Consider the following 27,568-nt stretch of genomic DNA (forward strand, 5'->3'; position numbering starts at 1 on the left):
CCTGCACGTTGATGAAAAGGGGGGTGGAGCGCGTACAGCGTCCTGACGTAAAAACGGAAGGTAGAAATGGGAAGTAATAGAGGCCAAACTTTCTGCAAATGCAAAATAGCCTCATCTCAGTCATCTCGGGGTGGGGGTCCCAGAGGAGATAGTGTTAATTGGCCTCTCCTTAGAGAGGGCGGAGGGATAGTTCAGTGGTTTGAGCGTTGGCCTGCTAAACCCAGGGTTGTGAGTTCAATCCTTGAGGGGGGCCATTTAGGGATCTGGGGTAAAAATTGGGGATTGGTCCTGCTTTGAGCAGGGGTTGGACTAGATGACCTCCTGAGGTCCCTTCCAACCCTGATATTCTATGATTCTAAGTGCGGAGTGTAGGTCACATGCTGCCACTGCCAGAGGCCCTTGAAATCACGCTGGGGGCCCCCCACAATACACCACAATACACCATCAGTGTCCGAGTGAGCTGGCCTTCTGAGGGGGCTGGGCTTGCTCACCTGTGCCAGGTTTGGGTGGCAGTAATGAAAGATAGCTGGGTCACATGCTGGAGGAGCACATGTGTAAGAACTAGGTTTGTTGTATGTACAATGGCTGTCTGTGGCCATTCAGAGGCAATCTGGGGGTGCATCCTCAGCTCAAGAGGGAGAGGAGGCTCGCTAGACAGCCAGAAAAGGGCCAGTGAGGAGACTGAGTTGGGTAGGTGGGAAAAGACCCTGGGAAAGAAAGAATGGGCAGTTTGGGGTCTCTACCCTGCAACCCAATGGTTTAGGGACTTACAGTAGAAGGTGAGAAGGGACAGACCGGAGCCTAGGAGGGGAAGAAGCTGAGCCCAAAAGAAGGGCTAAGGACTGTTTAGGAAGAGGTCTTCCTGGCAAGAGTTTTGGGTACTGGGGGAGTGCCTGCTGTCTTCCCAAAATCATGAGCTGCATTAAACATTTTTTTTTCAAATATGATTTGAGTCTTTTGATTAGCCATGAGCTCTGAAGCAGTGCTTCCTCTGTGCCTAGCACAGTAAGGCCTCAGTCCTGATTCATACTTTTGGGTACTACTGCAAAATAAGACTAATTATGCAAAAACTTATGTGTGTGTTTAACTTAATGCACTGTAAAACTTCAGTGAACCACTCATGGTGCATTAAAATCAAGCACATGTGTAAGTTTGCACGTGTCATGGGTCCTAAATAAAATGATATATATGAGAGAAGAGGCAGCATGAGCTAGTGGCTAATGCACTGGATTGAGGCTCAGGAGGCATGTTTCTGTTCCTTATTCTGCCACTAACGTGCTGTGTGACACCGAGTCACTTCACCTCTCTATGCCTCACTTTTTCCTCCCACCATTTGTTAGCCGAGTCTGTTTAGAGTCTGCTTCTTGTTATTGTAAATTGCCTAACATAATGGGACCTACTATAATATAATATGATAGGGCCTGGTTCAGTATAGTGTAGAGGTCAACCTAGATGGAGTTACTTGCAGTATCAGGGCCTTAAGTGTATAAGAAAAAAATTACTTGTTCCTCATGATTGGACAAGTTGATTTTTGCAAGGCCAGATACATCATATAAGTAAGGTTTCAGAGTAACAGCCGTGTTAGTCTGTATTCGCAAAAAGAAAAGGAGGACTTGTGGCACCTTAGAGACTAACCAATTTATTTGAGCTGTAGCTCACAAAAGCTTATGCTCAAATAAATTGGTTAGTCTCTAAGGTGCCACAAGTACTCCTTTTCTTTTTATCATATAAGTAATTAATACTATGTATCTATCCTGGGTACTTATCTATCTCCCATTACTTTAGCACTTAAGCGCTTCGCAATCTTCAGTGGTATTTACCTTCACAACAACCCAGGAAAGAGAGGAAAGAAAGTACTATTATCTCTATTTTCTAGTTGGGGAAGTGAGGCACAAAGCGACTTTTAAATTTGAAATTAAAAATAGTTTCATTGTAATGCAATGAGTGTATGTTCATTGCTCTAATGAATTATTAGTTTATTAGTGTGTAGACATGTAAAATGTGGCAATACATTCAATGGTAATTCATTGTACATATCAATGTATTTGTCTTATGCAACATAAGTATAATGATGTGTTTCCTTTCAGTGATGGGCCTGCATGAACATAGATAGCCTTGAATTCTGAATGGGCTTTTTACAATCAGGACCTGGGTTTGGTGACTCTGCTTTCCTTTTGCTCCACCAATGCTAGCTTGTGTGCCATGTATATCAATAAAGTTTTCCTTGATTTTAAAAAACAACAACAAAAAAACCCCCAAAACTTTTGCCCCGCCCCCCTGCCTGGCTCATTGCCCGGATGTGGCTCGCTTCCGGGTGTGAGGCCAGCCCGGGCGGCTGTTGCCAGGAGCGGGTCCCCACAGCCCGGGCAGGGAGTGGGATGGATCCGGAGGGTGAGGCGCTGCTGCTGCAGGAGGCTCGGGAGAGCGTCGAGGCGGCGCGGAGCTACCGGCGGGAGCTGCAGCAGAGGCTGCGGGGGCTGCAGCAGGCGCGCAAGCAGGTGGGGCACGGGGGGGGGGTATTGGGAGTGCGGGCCTGGGGGTTGGGGTGAGAGCTGAGGGCGCGGGGGCAGGGCATGAGGTCAAGGGGAGCTGGGCAGGGAGCTGTGAGGGTGGGGCTGTGCTGAGGAGAGGAAATAGGGGGTGGGGTGACTCTTGGAGGGGGGCAGGCTAGAGCAGGGTAGGGACACCCCGAGTCCATGGGCTGGAACACACCGCTCCCCTGTCCTGGGACGGATTCAGATTATGTGGCATCCACGCTTCAATTTAAAACCTCAATTTCCCCCTTTTGAGGGGGAAAAAAATCTGAACATGACCTGAGCGAAACTGATGCAGGTAATTGTTGCCTGCGTCAGACTGAGCAGCTCTGAGATAAGAACTGCCGCTGTTTTGCCAGCTCCAAGAATTAAAAATTAATGAGACGTCCCTCCCTCTCCTGATCATGAGATGTTAAAAATTTGGAGTTTTTATCAACCTTCTGGTTTGGGGGCTTTTAGAGTTCCCGTTTTAAAGTTTTTCTTCTGCATCCTTGAAAGACAGAAATCTGCTTTTAAGAAAAAAAAAATCAAAGCTAAGATTCTCATATAATTGCCTGACTCCATACCCATGCATTCAGACTTGAGTACCCATTATCTGATTTAACTCTTCAGTGTGGACGTACTCTGAATGTCTTTGCTTTTTGTAGACCTGAGATACCCCCTTGGTGTTAGTTCATCTTGTGGAGTGGTCTTTCATTTATTTTAAATCTTACAAAATTTTTGTTGTGATCAGATAATTAATTTCCTTGAAACTGATCCCATCACCATAGAAATCTGTTGTAAACCTATGAGGGTTAGTGCCCTGATGTTATGACCAAGTGGAAGATTAATGTTCGTTAATCACAGTGGTTTTCAAAGTTGTTGTTATTGCAAACTGCTGAAGGTAACGAGCCTCATAGATGCCCCTAGTCCAGAGGTCCCCAAACTGTAGAGTGCCCCCCCGGAGGGGTGGAGGACTGTTCAGGGGGGTGCAGCTGGGCCCCAGGCCAACCCCCATGGGGGGCAGGGAAGGAACACCACCCAGCTCTGCTTCTGGCCCTGGCTGCTGGGCCTGCACCCGGGGCCCCAGCTCCTGGCTATACCCCTGCTCCCAGCTGCTCGGGGGTGGGGGCAGACAGGAGTAAGGGGTGTGTGACCCTGAAAAGTTTGAGGACTACTGCCCTCATCCAAACTTTGTCATCTGAGCTGCAATGGTAGTGCTGCTCATTAACATAAAATATAATGGGACACATGACCGTAAACTTGTGTTAGCATGATGTGTATAACTGCTCTGTTACTTTGGTGGGTGTGACTGCTTAGTTACCTTCACCTTTATTTGTGCCGTTTGTTTCCTCTCCCTGGGTACAGGACTTTGCATTCATTAGTACTGAAACTTTCCTTGTTCCTGCGACTTCAGTTGATCTCTTTGCTGTATGGTTCTGTGCTTGTATGCATTTGTTTCTGTTCCCCTGGACTCACTTTCCAACTGTGGCCTCGGTCATCTGCTGAGTTGGCCACAATTGCGTTTATGCTAACGAGATAGCTGACAAAGGAGGACATGAATCAACCATGCAGGATACACATGGGGACAAGAGCCTTTGGAACTCTCAAGACTCCAAGACTGGGCTAGAGCTAGCAGGAAACGTTTGCTCTATAGACCACTTAGCATTGCAGCATCAACCTCCATTTTTGGAACATTTTACTATAGTATTCAAATCCTTCCTCGAGTCTCTGTGTGTATTTTTACTTTCCAGTATTTTCATCCTCTCTTGTGTTTGCACATTCTTAGCTCTAGCATTGAGATTCTGATACCGATTGAGTTTGTATACGCATCTAAAATGGTAATGCGTTTGGGGGAATAACCATTCTTTTCTGTCGTCCTCCACCCCCGCCTCGTATATACACTGCCAAACACTTCCTTTTTTTCTTAAATACTAAAATAACAAGTGAGGGGAAGCCAAGCTGTGTGGCAGCCGCAGAGGCTCATGAAGATTGCTTGAAGAGGAAATTTACTTTACCTAACCCAAAAGCTTCCTGTGTTGGTTGTCAGTACTTCTAAAGATCTAGAAATTACATCTAAGGCTTGGCTTATGTTGCAGCATTTCCTCATGTGTGTAAATCATAAAAGCACTTCATAGTAGAATGTTTAATTCTCACTTTTAGCTTGTGATTAATTTTTCATGTATTCAAATGTTTTCTTCCTAAAAAAATTATATGCAGTGGGTTCTTAATTGACTTTGTAATAAACGTTTTGTAACAACAACTTTTTCATAATAAAGATTCTTACGATATCCATAGGATCAAATATGGATATAGTGGCATATTCACTATTCACCCTGACTCCTAATAAAAGAAGAAGGGAAACATTCAATGGAACTCAAAGGTGATCGATTTCCAGCTGATTCAAAAACAAAACAAAACTGCCTTTCACGCACTGTGGAGTTGGTCCATGGAACTCCTTGCACCAAGGTTGAGGCAAAAAACTTAGTAAGATTCAAACAAATGATCAGTCACTTAAATGGATAACAAGACTATTCAGAGTTGTAATAGTAAATACAAAAAAAAGAAAGTCTTGGAAGAGATTCAAACCCCCATGCTTCTGGGGTTAAGCCTCTAAATATAGGAGGAAAGAAGAGATTTTTCACTTGGGACAGCATATTTCATAACTACTGAATGCAGGGTTTCTTACTCTTCTGGAGCATCTGGTACTGGACATGACCGGATACTTGTCTGATCTGATTTGAGACTATGTGATAGTCTTCTTGTATCTTAGAAATCGCTTGTTAAAGTTAAATTAGTGACTCAAACACACAGATGTACAGACAGAGTAAACATTGAAACCATTCTCTTTCCTCTCTGTGGAGCTGAATTGTAGGTTTCTCCAAATACTGGCTGGTGATATTTGTGATAGGCCTAATCCAAAGTGCACTGAAGTCAGTGAAGTCTTTCTGCTAACTGCAATGGGTTTTGGATAAGGCCTCTGCATGCTGAAATATTCAAGTACAATGTGGTGAACCAACAATGAAGATCTTTGACGTTAAAATACACACAGTTATATCTCTGTTCTAATACTGTGTGCTGCAGTGCGGTTCTCATTACTAAAGTGAGTCCAGTGTGTGGGAAGGACCGGCTGCACAAGGAATGGATATTTCATTGTCTTAGTGCTCTGGATGGATGGGAAATACCACACTGCTGCTTAATGTGTTAACGACATGACAGGTCCTGTGCAGTTACCTAAGACACACACTCACACTCTCTCTCTCTCTAACTTTCAGTACATAGCCTTAATATCATTGGTTGTAACTCTGTTCTAAAACTTCTTGTGTGTCTGAGCTGCTCTCCTTAATGCACCTGCTCAAGACTAGCAGCTCTGAGGAGCAGCTCATAGGTTACAGTAGTGTCTATGGATGTTCTTATTGAGGATGAACACAAATTCTGCTGAGAGGAGGAATTTCCCTGATTTGAGAACAAATAAGCTGCTAATGTATTTACTTTCCTCAGGAGACTTAAATAGGTTATAGACACTGGAAAGGAAATCTGTTGAGTAAAGTAGAAGAAGCGTTGCCCACTGGTTAGGGCACTAGCCAAGGGCTTGTGAGATGTGAATTCAATTCCCTGCTCTACTACAAACTTCCTCTGTTATGTTGGGCAAGTCACTTATCCTTTCTATGCCTCAGTTCCTCATCTGTACAATGGGGATGATGGTACTTCCTTACCTCACAAGGGTGTTGTGAGAATAAATACCTCAAGATAGAGGTGCTCAGATACTGCAGTAATGAGGGCCACATTTTTATTGTCTAATAGTCCCAGAATAAATTGATTTACTTAATGTGTTCTGGCTTGATTGAATTGATTAAATTTTCAATGTGTCTCATTTGCATTGGGCTATTTTGGCCATGGCATATGTAGCCTGCCTCCTAGTTGGCCAAAGGCATCCTGTTGTCCCCATGATTTGTGACCCTGTTAGTGTAGGCTTATCACTCTTAGGCGTGTCTTTAGTTTGTGTATGGGGAAGATAATTGTCATAAAGGATACTCTCCTCTCTTCCAGTTTCAGTGGCTGTTCTCATTATTTATAATCTTTCTCTAAAAGATTACAAGTCTTACTTTGCTTTCATCGCTTGTCTTTCTGCTTGGGTAGCCTCACTACCTTTTCTCTCCCCTGCTTTGTACCCTTAATCAAATGAGTATCCTACAATGGACAGCATCCTAGTAGGTTTGTTAGTTGTCTGAGAGCCTTTGTAAAAGTTGACCTAGCATAGAGCTTTCCACGAGCAAATGCAGGCAATGTGATTCACAATGATAAAGGAATATTTCTTTTCAGCTGCTTACCCTGAATCCTTCTCTTTTCTGTTGTCTTGAGTCAGATCAGAGAGAGCGCAGCTCTGACAAGGGATGTACTTGAGCAGCATTTTAATGATTTAAAAGGGACCCTGAGGAAGCTGCTGGATGAGCGACTAGTGTTATTGCTGCAGGAAGTGGATGCCATAGAACAAGAGAGCATCAAGCCATTGGATGAATGCCAGAAACTAATAGAACATGGAGTCAGTACAGCTGATGACCTGCTCCAGGAAGGTAGGGGGCTGTTTAAAATATACATTCCTATAAGTCTTCTCTTAAAGATTAGTGTAGAACAGGGGTGGGCAAACTACGGTGTTCCAGCTAGGGAGCGGGGTCGGGGGCTTGCCCTGCTCCGCATGGCTCCCAGGAAGCAGCTGGCATGACTCCCCCCACCCCCCCAGCTCCTACGTAGTACGTGGAGGCATGGCCATGTGGCTCTCTGTGATGTCCCGTCTGCAGGCACCATCCCCGCAGCTCCCATTGGCCGCTGTTCCCAGCCAATGGGAGCTGCAGAGGTGGCACCTGCGGATGGGGCATGTGCAGAGCCGCCTGGCCATGTGTCCACATAGGAGCCGGAGAGGGGACATGCTTCCGGGAGCTGCTTGCGGTAAGGGCCACCCAGAGCATGCACCCCTGAGCCCCTCCCACGCCCCAATCCCCTGCCACAGCCCTGATTCCACCCTCCAAACCACTCAATCCCAGCCCGGAGCCCCCTCTTGTACCCCAAACCCTTCATCCCTGGCCCCAGCACAGAGCCCACACCCCCAGCCAGAGTCCTCCCCACCCCCGTGCCGCAACTGCCTGCCCCATCCCTGATCCCTCTCCTTCCCTCTGAACCCATTCATCCCAGCCCAGAGCACCCTCAACTCCTCATCCCCAGCCCCACCCCAGAGTCTGCAACCCCAGCCGGAGCCCTCACACCCCTCCCCTGTAACCCAACCACCTGCCCCAGCCCTGATCCCCCTCCTGTCCTCTGAATCTCTGTCTCAGCCTGGAGCCCCATCCAGCACCCCAAACCCCTCATCCCCAGTCCCCCTCGGAGCCCTCATTTCCCCCCCTCCCGCACCTCAACCTCAGCCCAGAGCCCCTTCCCGCACGCTGAACTTCTCATTTCTGGCCCCACCCAAGAACCCGCACCCCCAGCCGGAGCCCTCACCCCATCCTGCACCCCTACCCCCAATTTCATGAGCATTCATGGCTCACCATACAATTTCCATACCCCGATGTGGCCCTCAGGCTAAAAAGTGTGCCCACCCCTCGTGTAGATCATAGTGCATGTTATGATCTGCATGTTTTGGCTGAAATGGGCCTATCCTAAACTAGCACTAGTAAAGGTTTAAAGATCTCTGCAGAATTGGTGGTGGGGTGGGGGAAAACATATCAATTCTCGCTTTTGAGGATCCATATTTTAGCATTTTGGTGTATATAACCCTAGGGTTAAGTATAAATGGGCTGAAGTGTGGAATGGTAAAGGGGGAGAGTACCTACTTTCAGAGGTCTATATTACCACAAAGTTAATTTCCAGGCCACCAAAGCAGAAGCAATGTATTGTGTTTGGCCTCTTAAAATAAAATGTATCTCAGATGCCCCCATAAATAACAAAATATTTGTGACAGGTTTCAGAGTAACAGCCGTGTTAGTCTGTATTCGCAAAAAGAAAAGGAGTACTTGTGGCACCTTAGAGACTAACCAATTTATTTGAGCATGAGCTTTCGTGAGCTACAGCTCACTTCATCGGATGCATACCGTGGAAACTGCAGCAGACTTTATATACACACAGAGAATATGAAACAATACCTCCTCCCACCCCACTGTCCTGCTGGTAATAGCTTATCTAAAGTGATCATCAAGTTGGGCCATTTCCAGCACAAATCCAGGTTTTCTCACCCTCCACCCCCCCACACAAATTCACTCTCCTGCTGGTGATAGCCCATCCAAAGTGACAACTCTCTACACAATGTAAATGTAAATATTTGTGTTGTTTTTGGTACTGTTAATCTGGCAGTTTATTTTAACCCTAGGTGGAACTTCAGTGGCGCATAGGTCTTATGCTAGTCCTTTGCACAGGGGGTAAATTTCACCCTATGTGGTCCAATTGCTTTTGCTCTAGGAGAGAATAAGTTTGGATTTGAGTTTATTTTATATTGGAAAATGAGTTTCTGCCAAAATAGAGTGAATGTTTGTTCCAGCATTTGGGACTGGAGGGAAGCTATTTTGAGTCTGTGGAGTAAAAACATAGTGTACAGAAGTTCAAGGATTATACTGTACTGCCTGTCATTGACCTTTCCCTCCCTCACATCCCATTTATATCTGCAAGGAAAGTCATGCTTTTCTCCAGAAGATTTGTAGTTGGGACAGAAAACAATAGAAGTGTTGAGGTGTCCCGTTAAGGGTGAACTATTCCATATCATTACCAAATATCTAGTCACAAAGGAATGTTGCTACTGACTGTGTCCCTGCCCCGGAGAACCTATTCTGTGCCATTTTTCAGCTATGATTGTGCTGGTTGTTTCCTTGCATTGTTTTTGTCTGTCTCAACTTTAACTTTCTTCCGCTGTGCTCTCTGGTTTGTGAACTGCAACATATCGTACAGTCTGCTACTTGCACTTGGATGTGAGTTGTGTGCTTAAGGAAGTTGCTAGCTTTGCTGTCTGAATGAAGTCCTGTATCCACTAAAGCAATTTGTTACTTTCCAAATAGTTTCACCTACTCCTGTGAAGCTGGTATTAACACCATCTCCATTTGACCACAGGAGGTGGCATAACTTGCATAAGTCTGATAATATCTTATATCAGAGCTCCTGGATCCCTGGCCACTGGTCTACTTCTAATCCACTGGGCCACAGCTGTCTATGTGGACACTGGCAGTAAAAGTTTTGCTATACAGTGGCTCTATTCTGAACTAGAGCGGCCACCTCTGAGCAAGAAGGGAATTCAGTTTTCATGCACATTCAATCTTTTGCTGCCAAATATAGTGTGCGTTTTTATTTTTATTTTTTTTTTAAATGTTGGCAACTGTGCACTTGAAACTGGACTGAGCTCACATATCTCCCACAGATCACTGTACACTCATCAGATGATAAACTTGGGAAGAGTCCAAGCTGGATTTAAGCAGAAGTCACTGTAGATATTCCTATAATTTCAGGAGTTGCCACGTAAATGTAGGGGATCAGAGCTGATGTGTTTGAAATGCTTTCTATATATCTATTTATCTTGCACTGCTCAGACTATCACAGAACGTTACATTTGCAAAAATTAAAAAAAAATTACATTGATGATGATGAGCAGGGCCTGATTCTGCACACTGTTGAACCTGTTATAATTTCTTTGCCAGTGTTAGCTTTTTGAGATTCTAATCAGTAAAGATGCTCTGCCTTTTGATGATGTTTCCCGCTTAAAGTAGTTGAGCTGTCAAGTAGGTGGAGCCAGAGGATAAGGAGCCATGATTTCTGGCATCTGGCCCCAGCTCTGTTATTGTCTGGGACCTCGGTCAAATCACCTAACTCTCTCCTGTGAGTTCCTACAAAGCTCTTTGTCATCAGAGGATGCTATATAGGCATATATTAGTAACTAATAGAATTTCAACACTTGTATCTTCTAGCTAAGTGTCTTGCAGGAGCATTGAAAACACTGACTCCCCCCCCCCCCCCCCCCGCACTGGTTATTCTTTGATGTGAAGAATGTTTTTCTGGGGCATTTTTCATATCAGGAACAATTTTTTTTATTCTTTCATTCCAGGAGAGAGCGTCATCCATGAGGTCATGGGAGAGCAGAATGAAAACCTGTGCAACTTTACAAAAAAGGCTTTGCACATTCAGCTGGATAGGTAAGAGACATCAATCTGGTGGGGGGATTTGAGAATTCAGCAAGGAACACGATTGACATGTCTCTACATAGGGTTTTTTTGTTTTTGTTCCTTTTTAAGGCAATGAACATTAGGGGCTTTTATTTCAAAGGTTTATTTCAGGCTTTGCTGTCCCACTTACATATAGATTCTGATGGGGTTGGCCTTGATAATTCAAGTAGTGTTCAGTCCTCAGATGGTCTCTCTTGAAATATGGACTGTCTGTTTGCAATTGTTTTCATCAATCCCAATGAAAGAGAAGAGATTACTGAGACACAGACAACATCATTAGGCCAAAAATATTAGCTACTTCCTCAGTCTTTTAAGTCTGAAATCTGGAATTCCTTTAATGTTCTAATTTTTAAAACCAGTCCCTTGAAGTATAGACTTAAAAAAATAATCAATCCCACATGTGTTGTCTTTTAAGTGTATCGCTGAAATAGAATTGTATACAAGCTGCTCCCTTACATGTTAGCAATTTTTCTTTCCTTAGCTTGCCAGAAGTGCCCGCCTTGGTTGATGTGCCTTGTTTATCTGCCCAGCTGGATGACTGTCTTCTTACTATAGTGAAAAATCAAATCTTCAACCATGGGACTGTAGCATCTCGGCCACCTGTACAGATAGAAGAACTTACTGAGAAGCCTGGCGGTATCCTAGTCCGGTGGTGTAAGGTGAGTAAATCTCTTGAATGAATGTAACTCAGATTCTCTTTTAGACCCTGTTTCAAAAAAATAAAAAAGGTATTCTTTCTCAAAAGAAACTGAACGTCACTTTCACTTCTTTCTCCGTCAAGGGAATCATCTCCTTCTGACTTGGGATTTAAAATATACTGGAAGAAATTGTATGTTACGGTCCGATCCAGGTGCACATAATGATAGATTTTGAGGCACAAGTGTGTGTGGAGGAAGACCTTCACATGAGAATCCAATCCCTAGTCTGCTCAGTCTGGCACTGGGCTACCTATTTGCTTCTCCCAGTATCTGCCAATTAGTGCAACAGGTCTGTCTACAACCTGTTGTGTAGAAAAGCCAGCAGAGGTAGCTGAAAAAACTGCACACTCCTCCTGTCTTCTTGGGCCAAACTGTTGGAAATGGAAGAGGCAGCAGCTTACCTCACCCAGCCTTCCCCTCCCCAAAAAAACAGCCTACAACACTTCCCACTAAACAGATGAGTGCTACAGAAATATGACACTATCATCTAAATAGCAATTGCAGAAACAGGTCTTAGTGTCACACATTTGTCAGAAGCACAGATTGACACAGAAATAAACATCTTGTAGAATCCATATTTGGTGGTGGTATGTATTACAGTAGGTAATGGCAGATAGGGCTCCATTGTGCGAGATGCTGTATCAACAATGGAAAACTCCCATTGATTTCCATGATGCCAGGATTTCACTCATAGGGATAAACAGTCCCTACCCCATTAAACTTATGCACCCTTAAATATTTGAGTACTCTGGTAGGTACAGTGGGTGAGTAAAGAAACTCAGATTTTGTATCAGACACTTGGCTAATTGCTTTCTTCAGTTTTCAGAAGGCATTCCTTTTTTATTCAATAAATCAAAGGTATGGTTGCTAGGACCATACATATTTAAGTTGCTGCTGGATGGCTCTATCTTCCTTGCCATTCCTCCCCAGAAGTATGAAAGAATGTTGTGTTTTGGCTGCTGTTTTAACAAAGACCAACCATTGGTCACCTTACCTTGTGAAGGACAAATGTTGATAACTTGCACTGCTACTGGGATACATTGTAGTTCAAGGAAATCCAGGGAAGAAATGGTCATGATCCCTTGTTAATGGAATAAATGTCTGTTTAGGTGGATGATGACTTTATACCACAAGACTACAGGCTTCAGTATCGCAAGAGTACTGCCAATCACTTTGAAGATGTGTATGTTGGCTCAGAGATGGAATTCATAGTACTACATATCGACCCAAATGTTGATTACCAGTTCAGAGTCTGTGCCCGGGGTGACGGACGCCAGGAATGGAGTCCATGGAGTATTCCACAAACTGGCCGTTCTACATTAGTTCCTCATGGTATAAACTTTTGTTGTTAGTCTTCTGAAGCTTATAGTGTGTGTGGAAAAAAACATAACGTGCTGTAGATTATGAGGAGCTGTTTGCTGTCTGAAGACAATGGAGTTTCCTGCCTTGCAATATATGGAATTAAATGTGTATCTAAATAATACAAGGTAATTAGATACATACCCTTCTACAGTTGGATTCTTTGCTTAAATTTAACTGCAGCTAGTTCTGTAGCACACATGGTAGCTATCAAGCTGATGCTTGGGCTGGAGCAGTGCCTGCACTTGGAAAATGCCAGTGTGAGATTCTGTTCTGTGTTTCATGAAGAATTTTAAATCACATCTGTCATGCCTGTTGTGTCAGAGCCTGTTTTCAGGGGTTTTCTACCTACAACCAATTCAAAAGGGAAGTAATGAGAAATGGAGCATTAACTATTTTCTGGCTTTCCTCAAGGATTTCTGGTTTCTGTAATAGCCTGGGACTTTGCTTTCCTTGAGGGTGGAAAGTTAGGAATTCATTTCTCAATGGAAGCGTATCTCATTGTGATGTTATTTAGACAAGTACTTGAGGGGTTAATAAGACACACTGAATGACAAACTGAAGATCTTTCCTATTTTTTTTCCTCATTATTATAGAAAATCTACGTCCAATAAGTTTGTAAATGTCTATAAGGCTAGTTCTTAAACTGGCTGGAAATGAGAGAAATGCCAGTTTATCTTTAGTCCCAATTAATTTTATAAGAAAACTGTGTAATATACATTTTTGTCACTTCTTTGTAAGTGATCATAGCCAAGAGTCAAATGCAGGTTAATCTTTTTGGCAACAATCACAATATTGCAGAAAAATGCCTCATTTCTCTCTCACTCCTTTTGCACATCAATGAGAGGTTAGACCCAGAGCTTTGGTAACGTGACTCTAACTTGCACGTGAAGTAAAAAGACTGGATGCAGCCAACGGAAGCTCCTTCCCCACATGATAGCCAGTGAAGTAATTCATGTTTTTGTTTTTGTTTTAAGAATGGACAGCAGGTTTGGAGGGTTACAGCCTGAGCAGTCGAAGAAACATAGCACTTCGAAATGATTCTCAGTCATGTGGTGTGCTCTACTCCAAAGCTCCTACTTACTTCTGTGGGCAGACATTAACGTTCAGGCAAGTACATGCTATATTGCCATTGCATGAGGCACTTACGCAAACGGAATTTCCTGTTTTGTCTCATTTTGCTACCGCTGTGTTGTACAGTGAACTCAAGCCTCACTGTGCCTCTGAGTTGTAAACTCCCAAATCACTGACTTAGTGGTGTGTACATAATACGCAGTCCAATTTGTGTGTGAAGCCTGACCCTTCCTCTCTTTGCTTCCACCTCCTAGTTCTTCAGGACAAAGTCCAAGACCCTCTTGTAGGATCCATCCTTACTTAAAACAGGAGCTGAAGTGCTCTATTCCTTCCTCAATGAGATCCCCAAATTAGCCTAGACTGAGTGGACCTGTGGTATGTTTAGAACTTTTTTTGGCGCGTCTCAGCAACTGCTCTGACCTGATCTAAAGCCCATTGGTATTCTTCCATTGACTCCAGTGGGCTTTGGATTAGGTCCCCTAAACAGTAATCTCTGTCTTTCCCAACCCTCCCGATTCTTCTAGGACTGTTGGAGCTTTGTTTTCCTGTGACAGTGTAAGAATGGCTAATTGGCAGTGGAGTAAGTTCTCAAAAAGATACCACCTCCAGCATAATTATAGCTCTGGTCAGATGACTGTTGTTCGCCATCTGTAGAAACTCCTGAGGGGAAAAGGTAGCTTGGGGAACTTACTTTCAGGGTTAAGAATTTAGTCCGGCACAACAGTGAGATTAGAAACCTTGGCAGCTTTTCTGCATTGAGCCCTTCCCTTGAGATGATGCTGTTCAGCTGGGGAAGAGGAGAGTCCCTTTGGAGATGTCTCGTCTGCCAGGCAGTGTCAGTTGTGATTGTAGATCTAAGAGACATAGCCATAGCTTTTCCCCAACTTTCTCTTATTACACAGACTGACAGTTTTTGTGTAATAGGCTTGACAATCCTGCTGCAAACTCCGCTTGTAGTTTAGGGGGTGTGATTATGGTGTTTATCCATGTAGCTTTCTAGATGAAGTTACATTAACCCTAACCCTGAAACTTGGATTCTGTTGGCTTTGGTTGGTCATAGGGCACGGGCATATTCAACTGTCCATTGTCTGCCATGGATGCAAAGGGCTCCAAAATTCCATCTCAAATAAAACACCAGGCTTAATATTGCTTTGTACAAAAGCATCTCTGCTATTAAATGCAGAGCTTTGAGGCTTTCCCTGGTTCTGTTTCACACCAGTGTCTTACCTTTTCATATTGATAATGGAGATGAAAATGCTTTTGATGTGCAGTTTTTTGTAGTGTGGATTTTGCTCCTTCTCTTTTAGGAAAGATCATGTTTCTGTATCACAGAGCACTAGGCCACATGTGTCTGCAAAAGATTTGATGGAACAGGTGTTTTTTTTAAGAGAATCTCGAAAGTTAGAAAATAGGTTGTGTTACTTTCCCCAATCCCCACAAGAGCTTCCCATTTCAAAGCATATATTAGATTCTGCTAGTTCACGAGATGCAATACTTAGCATTTGGCTTTATCCATCTGTTTCAGCAGTACATTCACAAAGGGATAACCAGCCTCCTGGATAGAAACGGGCAAGACTCATGTTACAGATAATCTTCTTGTCATATATTCAGGAGGCATAATAGCCTCTCCAGTGAGTAGCAAAGCTGTAATAAAAACAGCATTTCGTATGTCCCCTTCTTAGAACTAGATCTCTTTGATTGGAGTGTCACCAACCAAGACATTTAGATGAGGCTATAATTGGAGGTATGATGTAATTGGCCTGGGCCAATGTTATTCCCAGTTCTCTGCTGCCCCCATGGAGCTGTGCTTGGAAGGGATGGTGAGAGATTCTCTAGGGTGACCACCCCCTGCTCTTCAGACTGCAGTTGCTCGTAATGTTTATACTTGCAGTAGGAAGGCAAGAATAGTCCAGCTGCGCTAGCAATTCAAGATGATACAGCAGAGTAAATGAGGCTGTCTGACAGGCAACACAGTGTGCACTGGTGACTCTGGTAGGTTTAGCCTAATCTACATACAGCTAATTCATAAATAAGTGCATATGATGGATGGTGGCTTGTGCGTCTTTGTTTTGAGATTAATGGAAACTGGGGAGTGTTCGATTTCACTAACTATAAAAACCTATGGTTGATCTTGTACATCTGTCTACTCCCTGCAGTTACAAGGAGAGGACATCTTGTGGGCTGCATGCTGCCCTCCAACAAAGTGATGATATGGAATTTAAAACATGGTCTGTTAAATAGTATTTCTACTGCATGTTCTAGATACACTTAACTCCTCCAGGTTACAAGTTCTCCAAAACTGCAGAGAAAAATAGTCCTCCTAAATATGGAATCTAGATCAAATGATTTTCATTAGTAAAATGAATAGCAGTTTACCCCTGAACACCACTGAAACTTTCATAGCTAAATCTTTCTAAAAGTTATATATATAGGACTCCTCCTGTCTAGGGCTGTGCTTCCTGGGATGGTTTGCTGCTGGAATTGACAAAAATATTAAGTTAAGAAATAGTGTCCTGCACCAAACCCATGGGCCTGTTAACAATTTAAGCTTATCCCCTTACTGGGGTGCCCAGCCTGCCACCATGCCCATAGTGCTTATACTGTGTGTGTTGGCATATTATGTTTGTAAGAATTTCTACACAGTTGCCTTTAAGTCCAATTGTTCTGTCCTGCTGATTGTGCGATGGCTCTGTCTTCCCTCTACTACTAGTCTAGCTTCTTTCTGTGATCTGCTCAGTCATATACACCAATTTGCATAAGGTGATTGATCTAAGCCATGGATCACTTATTTGAAAATGGGTTTTAAATTTACAGATAAGCTAGTGCAGTTGGTCAGCTTTGTTATGAAAACATACATATTTCCAGACAAAAAAAATCAGAGATGCTGCATTAACTGGAGGGGCAAAGAATTGATATTCTCTAATGTACAAAGTTACGATATCTGAACATTTCTAAGTTAATATTTATAAAACTGCAATAATGACTAGACCTAATGAAAACAAACTATAGCAGATGAGAATTGTAAACCTTATCTAATGTTCTTTTGTACAATTAGTTCTCATTGTGGATCAATTCATAATGCACAACTTCAAGACACTTGGATTTTTGTTTTCTTAGCTGAAAGCTATGTTATAAAGCAATCTCAGTGATGATTTCCAGAGAACTGAAAAGCCTGATAGAATAGGAGAGTACAACATGGTTCCAATTTGGAGTTCTCCTGTACATCTTGAAGGAACTAACTAGTAATTTGCCAGACTACTCTCAAAATCATAAAATATAAAAAAAGGGCTTTATTAATTTCCAATTCTTGAAGCTGCTGTTGCATCTTTGTAAAGTTGGACAAATCATAGAAATGTAGGCCCTCGAGAGGTTATCAAGATGAGCTTCCTATCCTGTGGCAAGATCAAGTATATTTAGATCATCCCTGTCAGACATTTGTCCAGCCTGTTCTTAAAGACCACAAATGATGCAGATTCCAGGACCTCTCTTCAAAGCCTATTCCAGTGCTTAACTAGCCTTACAGTTAAGTTAAATATTAAGAATAACTTTTTAAATTTCCCTTACTGCAGATTAATCCCATTACTTCTTGTCCTACCTTCAGTGGACGTGGACAGCACAGCCCGTAATATGTGTGAAGACTTATCAGTACCCCCCACAGTTTGTTTTTAAGACTGAACATGCCCAATGTTTTTTCCTTTTCTCATAGATCAGGTTTTCTAAACCTTTTATCACTGTTATTGCTCTTCTCTGGACTCCCTCTAGATTGTTCACATCTTAACATGTGGTGTCCAGAACTGGACACAGTACTCCAGCTGAGGCCTCACTAGTGCCAAGTACAGTAGGACATTTACTACATAACACTCCTTTAACCCAGAATATTTGCATTTTTTTTTTTTTTGCAACTGCATCACATTGACTCTTATTCAATTTGTGATCCACTGTAGCCCCTAGATATTTGCAGCAGTACTGCTGCATATCTCGGGGGCTTTCAACCTGTGAACCTCTGGGGGTCCACAGACTATGCCTAAGATTTCCAAAGGGGTCCACACCTCCATACAAAAATTTTTTAATGATCCGCAAATGGAAAAAAGTTTGAAAACCCCTGGCATATGATTTTGCTTAAGTGTAGTACCTTGATCTGGTCTTTCATCTCATTGAATTCAGATCGTCTCCAATTGGTCTAGGTTCCTTTGAATTCTAATCCTTCTCATTCTAATTGCATCCCATCCCAGATTAGTGACCTCCCCAGATTTTATACACATACTCTCCCTTCCATTATCCAAGTCATTCATGAAAATATTGACTAGTACTGGACCCCTGCCCACACAATACATCCTTCACGTTTGCCAGTGAACCACTGACAACTACTTTGTGCACCAACCTTATAGTAATTTAATCTATACTACATTTTTCTGGTTTGCTTATGAGAGTGTCAAGTGGGACTGTGATAAAAGCCTTACTAAAATCAGTATCACATCTGCTTCTCTCCCACCATCCTCTAGGAAATTAACCTTGTCAAAGAAGGAAATTAGGTTGGTTTGGCATGATTTGTACTTGAGAAATCCATGCTAGCTATTTCTTATAACCTTATCTTGCTGGTGCTTATAAATTGATTAATAATTTGGTGCAGTATCTTTCCAGGTGTCAAAGTTAAGCTGACTGGTCTGTAATTCCTTGGGTTCTCTTTGTTCCTCTTTTTAAAGGTAGCTACTATGTTTGCCCTTCTTCAGTCCTCTGAGACCTCATCCGTCTGCCATAAGTTCTCAAGGAACTAGCTGAAGCAATCATCTTTAAGTACCCTGACAACTTTAATACATCTAACTTATCTAAATATTCTTTAACCTGTTCTTTCCCTATTTTGGCTTGTATTCCTTCCCCCTTGAATATTAATTGTATTAAGTATCTGGTCACCATTAAATGTTTTGATGAAGACTGAAGGCAAATAAGCATTGAACACCTCTGCTGCCTTGATGCCATAAGTTACAGTAACTTCTTGCTTAACATTGTAGTTATGTTCCTGAAAAATGCTACTTTAAGTGAAACTATGTTAAGCAAATCTAATTCCTCCATAAGAATTAATTTAAATAGCAGGGGGTTAGGGTTCAGGGAAACTTTTTTCGCTGGACAAAAAAACCCTTTTTAAAAAAAAAATATATATATATATATATACACACACACACACACAGTATAAGTTTTAAACAAATAATTTATTACTGTACACAGCAATGATGATTGTGAAGCTTGGTTGAGGTGGTGAAGTCAGAGGGTGGGATATTTCCCAGGGAATGCCTTACTGCTAAATGATAAACTAGCATTCGGCTGAGCCCTCAAGGGTTAACACGTTGTTAATGCAGCCTCACACTCTACAAGGCAGCACAAACGGAGGGAGGGGAGACAGCATGGCAAACAGAGACAGACTCACACCCTGTGGGTGGGAGAGAGATGCACATTTCCCCTTTAAGTACGCTGACCCCACTCTAAGTACATTGCCTTTTAAAGTAGATCAGCAAGTTGAGATAGCAGCTGCTGCCAGCAAGCTTCCTCTGTCCTGAGCCCTGTCCTGTCCCCCCCACGCTATGGAGATAAGGTTGTTGGGGGGGGGTTAGGGGGACACCCTGACATTAGCACTCCTCTTCCCCCCACCCCCCTGCACAGCAAGCAGGAGGCTCCCGGGAGCAGCTCTTAGGTAGATGGCAGGAGCAGCACATGGGAGTGGGGGGGGGATGACAGCTGTGGTGCCCAGCAATTGATAGCGTGCTGGGTGGCTGCCACACAGGGAACTTAGGGGAGCAGGGAGCTGATAGGGGGGCTGCCGGTCCACGCTGGTTCCAAGCCCCCACCAGCCAGCTCCAACAGGCTGTTCTTCCTGCAAGCAGTGGACAAAGCAGGCGGCTGCCAAAGAACATTATATGGGTGCATTGTGCAACTTTAAACAAGCATATTACCTAATTGATCAGCGAGGTAACAACAAAACAAGGTTAACCGGGATGACTTTAAGTGAGGAGTTACTGTATTAGCTGTCTCAGCTCCAGTAAAAACCAATCCCCACCAAAACAGGGCAGGTTGCTTTTTCAAGAATGCTCAAGGGATTTAGGAGCTTAAATCCTGTTGGTTTTAAAATGACTTTGCCACTTAGGAGTCTGTTTCTTTGAAAGTCAACATAAATCATGTGGACTTTCTTGAAAATTTTACCCAGCATCTTTAAGCAGCAACGAAGAGTAACAGAGGTAAATGTATGATTCACAGGACAGAAAAACACACATCCATTTATAGAAGTATCTTTAAACATATAGCTTCTATGGCCTCCCTCCCTTTATAGGCCTGATTATTAGCCTTTGGCTGGGATGTGGACATTAGGTTTTAATGGTTCATCCATAAACACAAGTCTGTTTGGTTGATCATTGAAAAAGTCTCACTATCCGTTCTTTATCAAAATCATAAATTCATTTTGGCAGAAGCCAGGCTTGCAAATTACTTTTCCTGTTACTTGTTTTAAGATTCTGCCCCCACCAGAGGCATGGTCTCTCTATCCAAAGAAAGTTAGCAGGATGAGTTAGGTTCCCACAATTGTTAAGGGAACCTGCTAATCTTTATAATAAAAGCTAGAGAAACAGCCTGCAACTGTCAGTACAGTCTCACCCTGAGGGATTGAGCCATGACCCAACATAGGGCTTCATATTAATAGGGCTAAATGGCTGGTCAGTTCCTTAGTGACAGTCACTTTAAAATAACTTCTAATAAAGATTTGAACTATGGTAAAAGTACAGAAAGCTCAGAAGTTATGTAGTGGCAGCTGGCTGGCTGCCTGCCTCTGAGCACCTTGGTGCCCATATCGTGGGCTTATTTTCAATACCCTAACAATTGACATTTGCAAATATCAGGTACAAGTCTATTCACATTAACAAATTTCTATTGTCTCTCTGCAGTGACTTACCCTTTTACAGTTGACTAGCACCACTGCTCCTACATTTCCTTTCAAATAGAGGAATGGCAACTCCTTAAAAGTGTATTATGTTAATCTGATAGAGATTGCACCTTGTTCTTCTGCAGGATTTCTTCCTCCTCTTGTCATGGATATCATCTGTATTAAACCCACTTTCAATCCCTCTATTAGAACTTAAGTCAGGGTTATGTTCTGAGTCCCTTGTAAGGAGCTTTTGCTGAACATTAGGCCTTCTGTACCTGCCAGAAATGGAGCTTTGTGCCTTAAAAATGTGATGTTGACAGTTTGGTAGACAGTGACTAAATTTGTGATTCTGCCTGGACTGGTACAAATGCTAATAGATGGGACAGCCAGGGTAAAGCCATGTTCCACAACTATTGAAAGTGGTGGGCCACAGGCTACATCACTAGGGGGAACATCAAAAAAAAAAGTGAAAATTTGAGGATTGTGAGAAAAGATACATCTGTAACCTCTCTGCTCCATGAGCATTTGCTACAAGCTGAAGAGAAGTATATGGTGAAGCTCATCTTAAGGACCTACATGATCAGTTACTCAGCAGAAGTGGTCTCAAAGTTCAGGTGAAATTGTGGTGGAAACCTTGGGGCCATTGTAAAGAGGTCCTTTATGATAAGGTAGTGCTGATTAGGTATGAACCTTGGTGCAGTTTTTACTGGTTTTTGTTTATTTCAAACTTCAGAATGTAACAAAACTTTCTTTGTCATAGAATCGAAACAGTTGGTCAGCCAGACAAACGAGACAGTATAGGAGTGTGTGTGGAACAGCAGAACGGCTATGATTCTTTACAGCGAGATAAAGCAGTATGCATTAGTACAAATGGTGAGCTTATTAATAGTGTACTGTTGAATATTATCTACTTGTTTATGAAGATCTTGGCTGTCTCTTGTACATTGTGTGCTTTTTAACATCTTATTTATCCCTAACTGCTGGATCTTTTGCTGAAATGGTGTTACAGCTTCCAGCAACCTGAGCAATCGAATTCTATGTTATTAGAAATGAACCACATCGAAGTATACTTGCGGATCTTGAAACATTCACAAATTCGCTTAATACTGTGTATGCTATAGCAACTTGCATGTGTTGTTTTAAGACTTCAAAAAAAACCAACTCATTTCCCGAGACTAGTGCCCATTTAGGAAAACCTGCTTGGAGCTGGGCTTTCCTCTTACTGACTGCTACTGTTGAAGCCTGCCCTGTGTCTCGTGTATTAGGTAGATTCATGGAGGATAGATCCATCAGTGGCTATTAGGCTAGGAATGCAACCCCATGTTCTGGGTGGCCCTAAACTGGTGCCTACCGGAAGCTGGGACTGGATGACAGTTGATATGGATGGATCGCTCGATAAATAGCCTTGTTCTGTTCATTCCCTCTGATGCATCTGGCACTGGCCACTCTCAAGACAAGATACTGGTCTGGATGGATAGACCATTGGTCTGAAGCAGTGTGGCCATTCTTATGTTCTTTAAAAAAAAAAAGTACAAGTGATTTTTACTAAAGGTTACATTGATAAAAGAACAGTACAACTGGTAAGCTTCCATCTTATTAATCAATTACCCAAAACCTTGCCAAGCACCACTCAAATATCTAAAAAGAGTCCCTGCCCTGAGGCACTTACAATGAAAGAATTAATGGTACTGACAACTTTCCTACGTTGATGGTGCAGTCAGTCCATGATAAGCAAATGCACTGGAGATAGGAAGCGGTCCTATCTTTGATAATTAATCCTTGTCTACGTTTAATGCTTGTCTAACTCTCTGTATTTAACTTAATTGAATATTTAAGAGCTAATTTCTGTTTTATTGCTGAAAAGTCAATCATAAAATCATAGAATATTGGGGTTGGAAGGGACCCCAGAAGGTCATCTAGTCCAACCCCCTGCTCGAAGCAGGACCAATTCCCAGTTAAATCATCCCAGCCAGGGCTTTGTCAAGCCTGACCTTAAAAACCTCTAAGGAAGGAGATTCTACCACCTCCCTAGGTAACGCATTCCAGTGTTTCACCACCCTCTTAGTGAAAAAGTTTTTCCTAATATCCAATCTAAACCTCCCCCACTGCAACTTGAGACCATTACTCCTCGTTCTGTCATCTGCTACCATTGAGAACAGTCTAGAGCCATCCTCTTTGGAACCCCCTTTCAGGTAGTTGAAAGCAGCTATCAAATCCCCCCTCATTCTTCTCTTCTGCAGGCTAAACAATCCCAGCTCCCTCAGCCTCTCCTCATAAGTCATGTGTTCCAGACCCCTAATCATTTTTGTTGCCCTTCGCTGGACTCTCTCCAATTTATCCACATCCTTCTTGTAGTGTGGGGCCCAAAACTGGACACATTACTCCAGATGAGGCCTCACCAATGTCGAATAGAGGGGAACGATCATGTCCCTCGATCTGCTCGCTATGCCCCTACTTATACAATGGTTAATAGTTTGGGATAGGAGGGTAAGTGAAAACATTTTTAAGATGATTGTTTCCTGATGTGTATAAGGAATGTAATAGTGGAGTTCTAATGCGCTTATGTTTCAGCTAATACATTTGCTTATTATGCTAGTGCACAGTGTCACAGGAACTGCTTAAAATGTTTTGTCAATACCACCTATTCTGTTTTTGGGAAGAGCTAAGAGTTGTAAAGAATTGGTATAGCTGTTACAAAGTTTCGTTATGATTTTACATGTCAGTTTTCTTTGGGTTTGAGTAGTGAGCAAATCAGGTGATGACCTGAATTCTGGGGGGGGGGGGGGGGGGGGGAGAAATGTGCTGGGGCTTCATCAGTGGTACAGCCAATGTCTGCCCCTAACCATTATGTACTGTAAGAAATAATGTTTACATCTCTTGCCTGTTTCAGGGGCAGTATTTGTAAATGGCAAAGAGATGACAAACCAATTGCCTGCTGTTACTTGTGGATCAACTGTGACATTTGACATGGAAGTTGTGCATTTAGGTCCCAACAACGAGGGAGGAAACTCCAAACTCAGAGTAACCATCAGTTCTAACAACAGGGAAGTAGTTTTTGATTGGGTACTTGATCACTCATGTGGTTCTTTATATTTTGGATGTTCATTCTCCTACCCAGGCTGGAAGGTGTTAGTGTTCTAGCCTCTCTAGTTGTTCGCTGTAAATTTTAAAAGTTGAATTCATTTTTCCAGCTTTTAGTATCTAACTTGGATTTAACAAAACTTGTCTTTACATCACTTGAAGGTCACTATGTTGTACTTAAATTCATTTCAAAATAATGGAAAACATGATCTCGTACTCTATAAAAAGCTAAACAGGCAATTAATTTCATACAGCCTTGGAATAAAAACTGGAAAAACCTCAGGGTACATATATTGAATGGAATGAACTTTGTTTACTGCTGCTGTTCTGTGAAACAAGCCTGTAACACTTTTGGCTTAGGGTTAACGGTCCAAAGTTTTATCTATCCCACCTACAATAAGAGCAAATGACCTTAGTAAATTTCAGATAGACTTGGTTACAAAATGCTGCAGCTTAAACTTTAAGAAGTCAGAACCGTCATGGTTCTGCCTAATCCATTTTCTTCTGGCTGTGGTACGGTTTGTCATCATTCCCCTAAAATAAGAATGTCTGAGCCTTAAGTATGTTGAAATATGTAGTCAGGCTGTTAAGTGTCATTTCTTTACCAATGTGCTTTACCTTCAAATACTGAACAGTATTTTGTGTGTCTTCTGGAATAAGTTTGATAAACCACATGGACCATGCTTAAGACCCCGCTTTAGTACCATGAACTCTGGAACTTAAATCAAACCATAAAGCAAAGAATGATAACTTATTTTCTTGTTCTATTATAACAAAGTGTAGTAGTGTAGGAATTTATTATGAATTTGAACAGGGTAGTTATAAATGACTGGGTAACCGTATTAAACTAGGCCTGTTTCTAGTCCAGAGACTATTAGTGTTACTTGGGTTTACAAGAGCATGTTAACAAGAAAGTGTTTAGAGCCCTAAAATACAATAAATATTAAAAAACCTTTGCTTACCTCAAAAGCAAATTGTGTATATAAAGCAATTGTGGCAGTTTTTTTAAATACGGGTGGTGATATTAAGACCTTGCCCTATTCCTTTCATTTAAATATACCAATGGCTGTGGTAGCTACAGATGCCCCATATCCTAGTCTCAAATAAAGTTACCCCATTTGGGCTATGCATTTTTCCTGTCTTCACCGTGAAAGGATGTAAGAGAAGCAAGTTAATTTTAAAACTGGCAACAATTAGGGGCATGGAAAAACTCAGATGGGAGGGATTATTCACATTAGAGAACATGTTGAAAGTGGGAAGAAGCTAAAGTAGGAACTTTTATTCCCGTTCTTGTTACACATGAAATATATTAATGTAAGTGAAAAGTAGAAATTTCAAGTAGATACCAAAACTCTCCTCAGCCACCATAGAACTAGATTAAGATTTACTGTGAAAAGGAGGTGAGAATTAAGAATCAGCTACAGGTAATACTCATTATGAGATTTTTGGATCCTCAAACTTCATCATATAAATCGTTCATTGGGGATTAGGAGGCAACTTTGTCTGGAAACAGGTTAAGTGCAGGATTTCTTCCTTTGAAGCAGCTGATAGAGGACATTTCGTGTACTGGATTAAATGGACCACTGATCTGATGCAATTTTTTTTTAACATAATATAGTTCATCTATATCTAGGAAAGTGCTTTTGAAGACTATTCATGTAGTATCCCTATTTACAGCAGAACAGAGTGTACAACTTGCCAATAGTCAAGTTAGCACTGAAGCTGGCAGCAGAACATAAGTCTGTTTCATATGCCCATGCCTTAACCACTGGATTATTACTGACCCCTTTCCCCGTGACTTAGGTAGTGGATGTGTATTATTAACCTCCATAAAACTCGACTTCAAGCAAAGACAGAAGGGTATTCACTCTGAGGCAAATGTACACCTCCCTCTTCTGGTGAAAGGGCTGGTAAGAATAGGTAACTATCAAAAGATAAAATGGAGATACATTATATAGGGCTTTGTTCACACAGTTCAGTATACTCCTATCTGAGAGAGTTCTCGGTCAGCTTGTTCACATTTAAAAAAATTTAATCTGTAGTAAGGGCTGGTACAGTTGTACAAGATTTGAGAAATGTCCAGCATGGTAAACTAGCCCCTGCACTATTGCAACAAACCTCACTCTCCAGCTTTTAGGGAGGGTATAATTGAGGTCAAATCAGTCTTACCGTAGATCACGAAGTTTAAGTAGATAAGTCACTTAGATTAAAACCCATCTTTTGCTGTTATCCAAAATGTCAGCTTCCAGCTGTTTGTAAAGACAGCCTTTGTGATCATCTACAACAAATCTAACAGCATGAACTACTAGATAGGTACTCTTCAAACATCAAAGTACTCACCTGTACTGTTAATCCTTTTAAAGAACCTTATTACTGTGGCAGGAGCTTTTCCAAAACAATTAAAGGTTTCAGCAGATTGAAGGCTTGACACTTGCAACTGCTTCAAAACATGTTCCACATCTAAATACGAAAGTCATGCAAAACAGCTTGTTGTAAATACAAAACTGCTTATGAAACTTTGAAAGTATGTTCTCTGAAGCCATAATACTCACTTACCTCAATGACAGATGTTTGTCTTGTGAAATTATTTTTTAAAAATAAAAGTTGATCCCTGAACTCTGTGCATGTCTGTTAATTGTTAGCACTGCTTATATTGCTCTCCTCACCCCGCACTCCGGAATACACCTCAGCATCTGTTCAAACTAAGTATAGAAGAGCCCTATACTAGTAAGTCCGTAGATCAGATGACCAGCATAACCGGGTCTATCCATAAACATGTCTACTCAGATCAAGTGCAGCTTTACTATTATCCTTTCTGTATGAGTTAAACAAACACATCTTAGTTCTTTTCTAGTTATTTTCACAGGACCTGCTACTGAAGTGTACATTAACACTGTTGGTGATTCTTCCCTCTAACCTCAGAAGTGCTACTGTTGGGAAGAACAAGACAAGCGTAATTTCTCCCTTTAAGCCACAGCTAGTTCAGTTGCCACAAGACCAAAGATACTTGAAACTTGCCTTGCTCATTATATAGGTCTGCAAACCTTGCCACAACCCGCATAATCGTTGTTCATGTACATTGCTAACATACCTATGCCTTAATTTCCTCTCACTGCAACTCCTTTCTGTGGCTTCTTACTCAGTTTAGCCTATGCTGATGCCTCCTTTCATAAAATAAACACATCCTCACACAACTCCACTGGCTCCCTCTTAGTTTCAAGATCCATTTCTAAACAGCATATTTAAGCTCTCTATGGACTTGATGCAGCCTACTTCAGGCTTTGCCTCACTACACCCCGGCCTTTTGCTCACCTACTATTGGCCATGACTCTTCCTTCCCACAAAATCTCAACTGGTGAAACACCCCTTCCCAGCAGCATCTCCCCATCTCTTCTGAAAACTCCTTTCATATTGACTCCATCTGGCCATTCCTATTGTTATTTGCCAATTCTAACTGGTCAAGCCGCAGCTTTGCTGAATTCCTTTGTGTCAAAGTCCACCTTCCTTTGCTGGCATGTTGATTAACACACATCCTTACTTCACTGCCTTTTTCTGGAAAGTAACAGTTTTCTTCTTCAGTGTTTGGAGAGATTTTTGCCCTTGCAATATGTTCCACTTATCTCCCTTTTTGTAATTCTTTTAGAGAAGGTCACCACATCTTCTGTAGAAGAATCCAACCCCATTCAGGAAGCATTTAAACATAAGAACGGCCATACTGGGTCAGACCCAAGTTCCCTCTAG

General features: G+C 42.2%; 1 protein-coding gene across 1 annotated transcript; it reads left to right on the forward strand.

Annotated features, from left to right (window-relative positions):
* The first annotated feature begins 2,282 nt into the window (after window positions 1-2,282).
* Window positions 2,283-26,443, forward strand: CRLF3 (cytokine receptor like factor 3). Its single transcript, XM_048819285.2, has 8 exons — window positions 2,283-2,498; window positions 6,880-7,087; window positions 10,591-10,678; window positions 11,190-11,367; window positions 12,516-12,738; window positions 13,743-13,875; window positions 21,507-21,619; window positions 23,637-26,443. Exons 1-8 carry the CDS (start codon window positions 2,298-2,300, stop codon window positions 23,885-23,887), a joined length of 1,395 nt encoding a protein of 464 aa, XP_048675242.2. The 5' UTR covers window positions 2,283-2,297; the 3' UTR covers window positions 23,888-26,443.
* The last annotated feature ends 1,125 nt before the right edge of the window (window positions 26,444-27,568 follow it).

This window comes from Caretta caretta, chromosome 14 (genome assembly GCF_965140235.1).
Source record: "Caretta caretta isolate rCarCar2 chromosome 14, rCarCar1.hap1, whole genome shotgun sequence".
Lineage (NCBI taxonomy): Eukaryota > Metazoa > Chordata > Testudines > Cheloniidae > Caretta > Caretta caretta.

Bases quoted from the DNA above. Each gene is read 5' to 3' on its own strand.
- CRLF3 (XM_048819285.2), top strand. From the start codon at position 2,298: ATGTGGCTCGCTTCCGGGTGTGAGGCCAGCCCGGGCGGCTGTTGCCAG. The intron at 2,499-6,879 runs GTGGGGCACGGG...GTCTTGAGTCAG, and splicing joins TGCAGCAGGCGCGCAAGCAG to ATCAGAGAGAGCGCAGCTCT. The intron at 10,679-11,189 runs GTAAGAGACATC...TTCTTTCCTTAG, and splicing joins TTGCACATTCAGCTGGATAG to CTTGCCAGAAGTGCCCGCCT.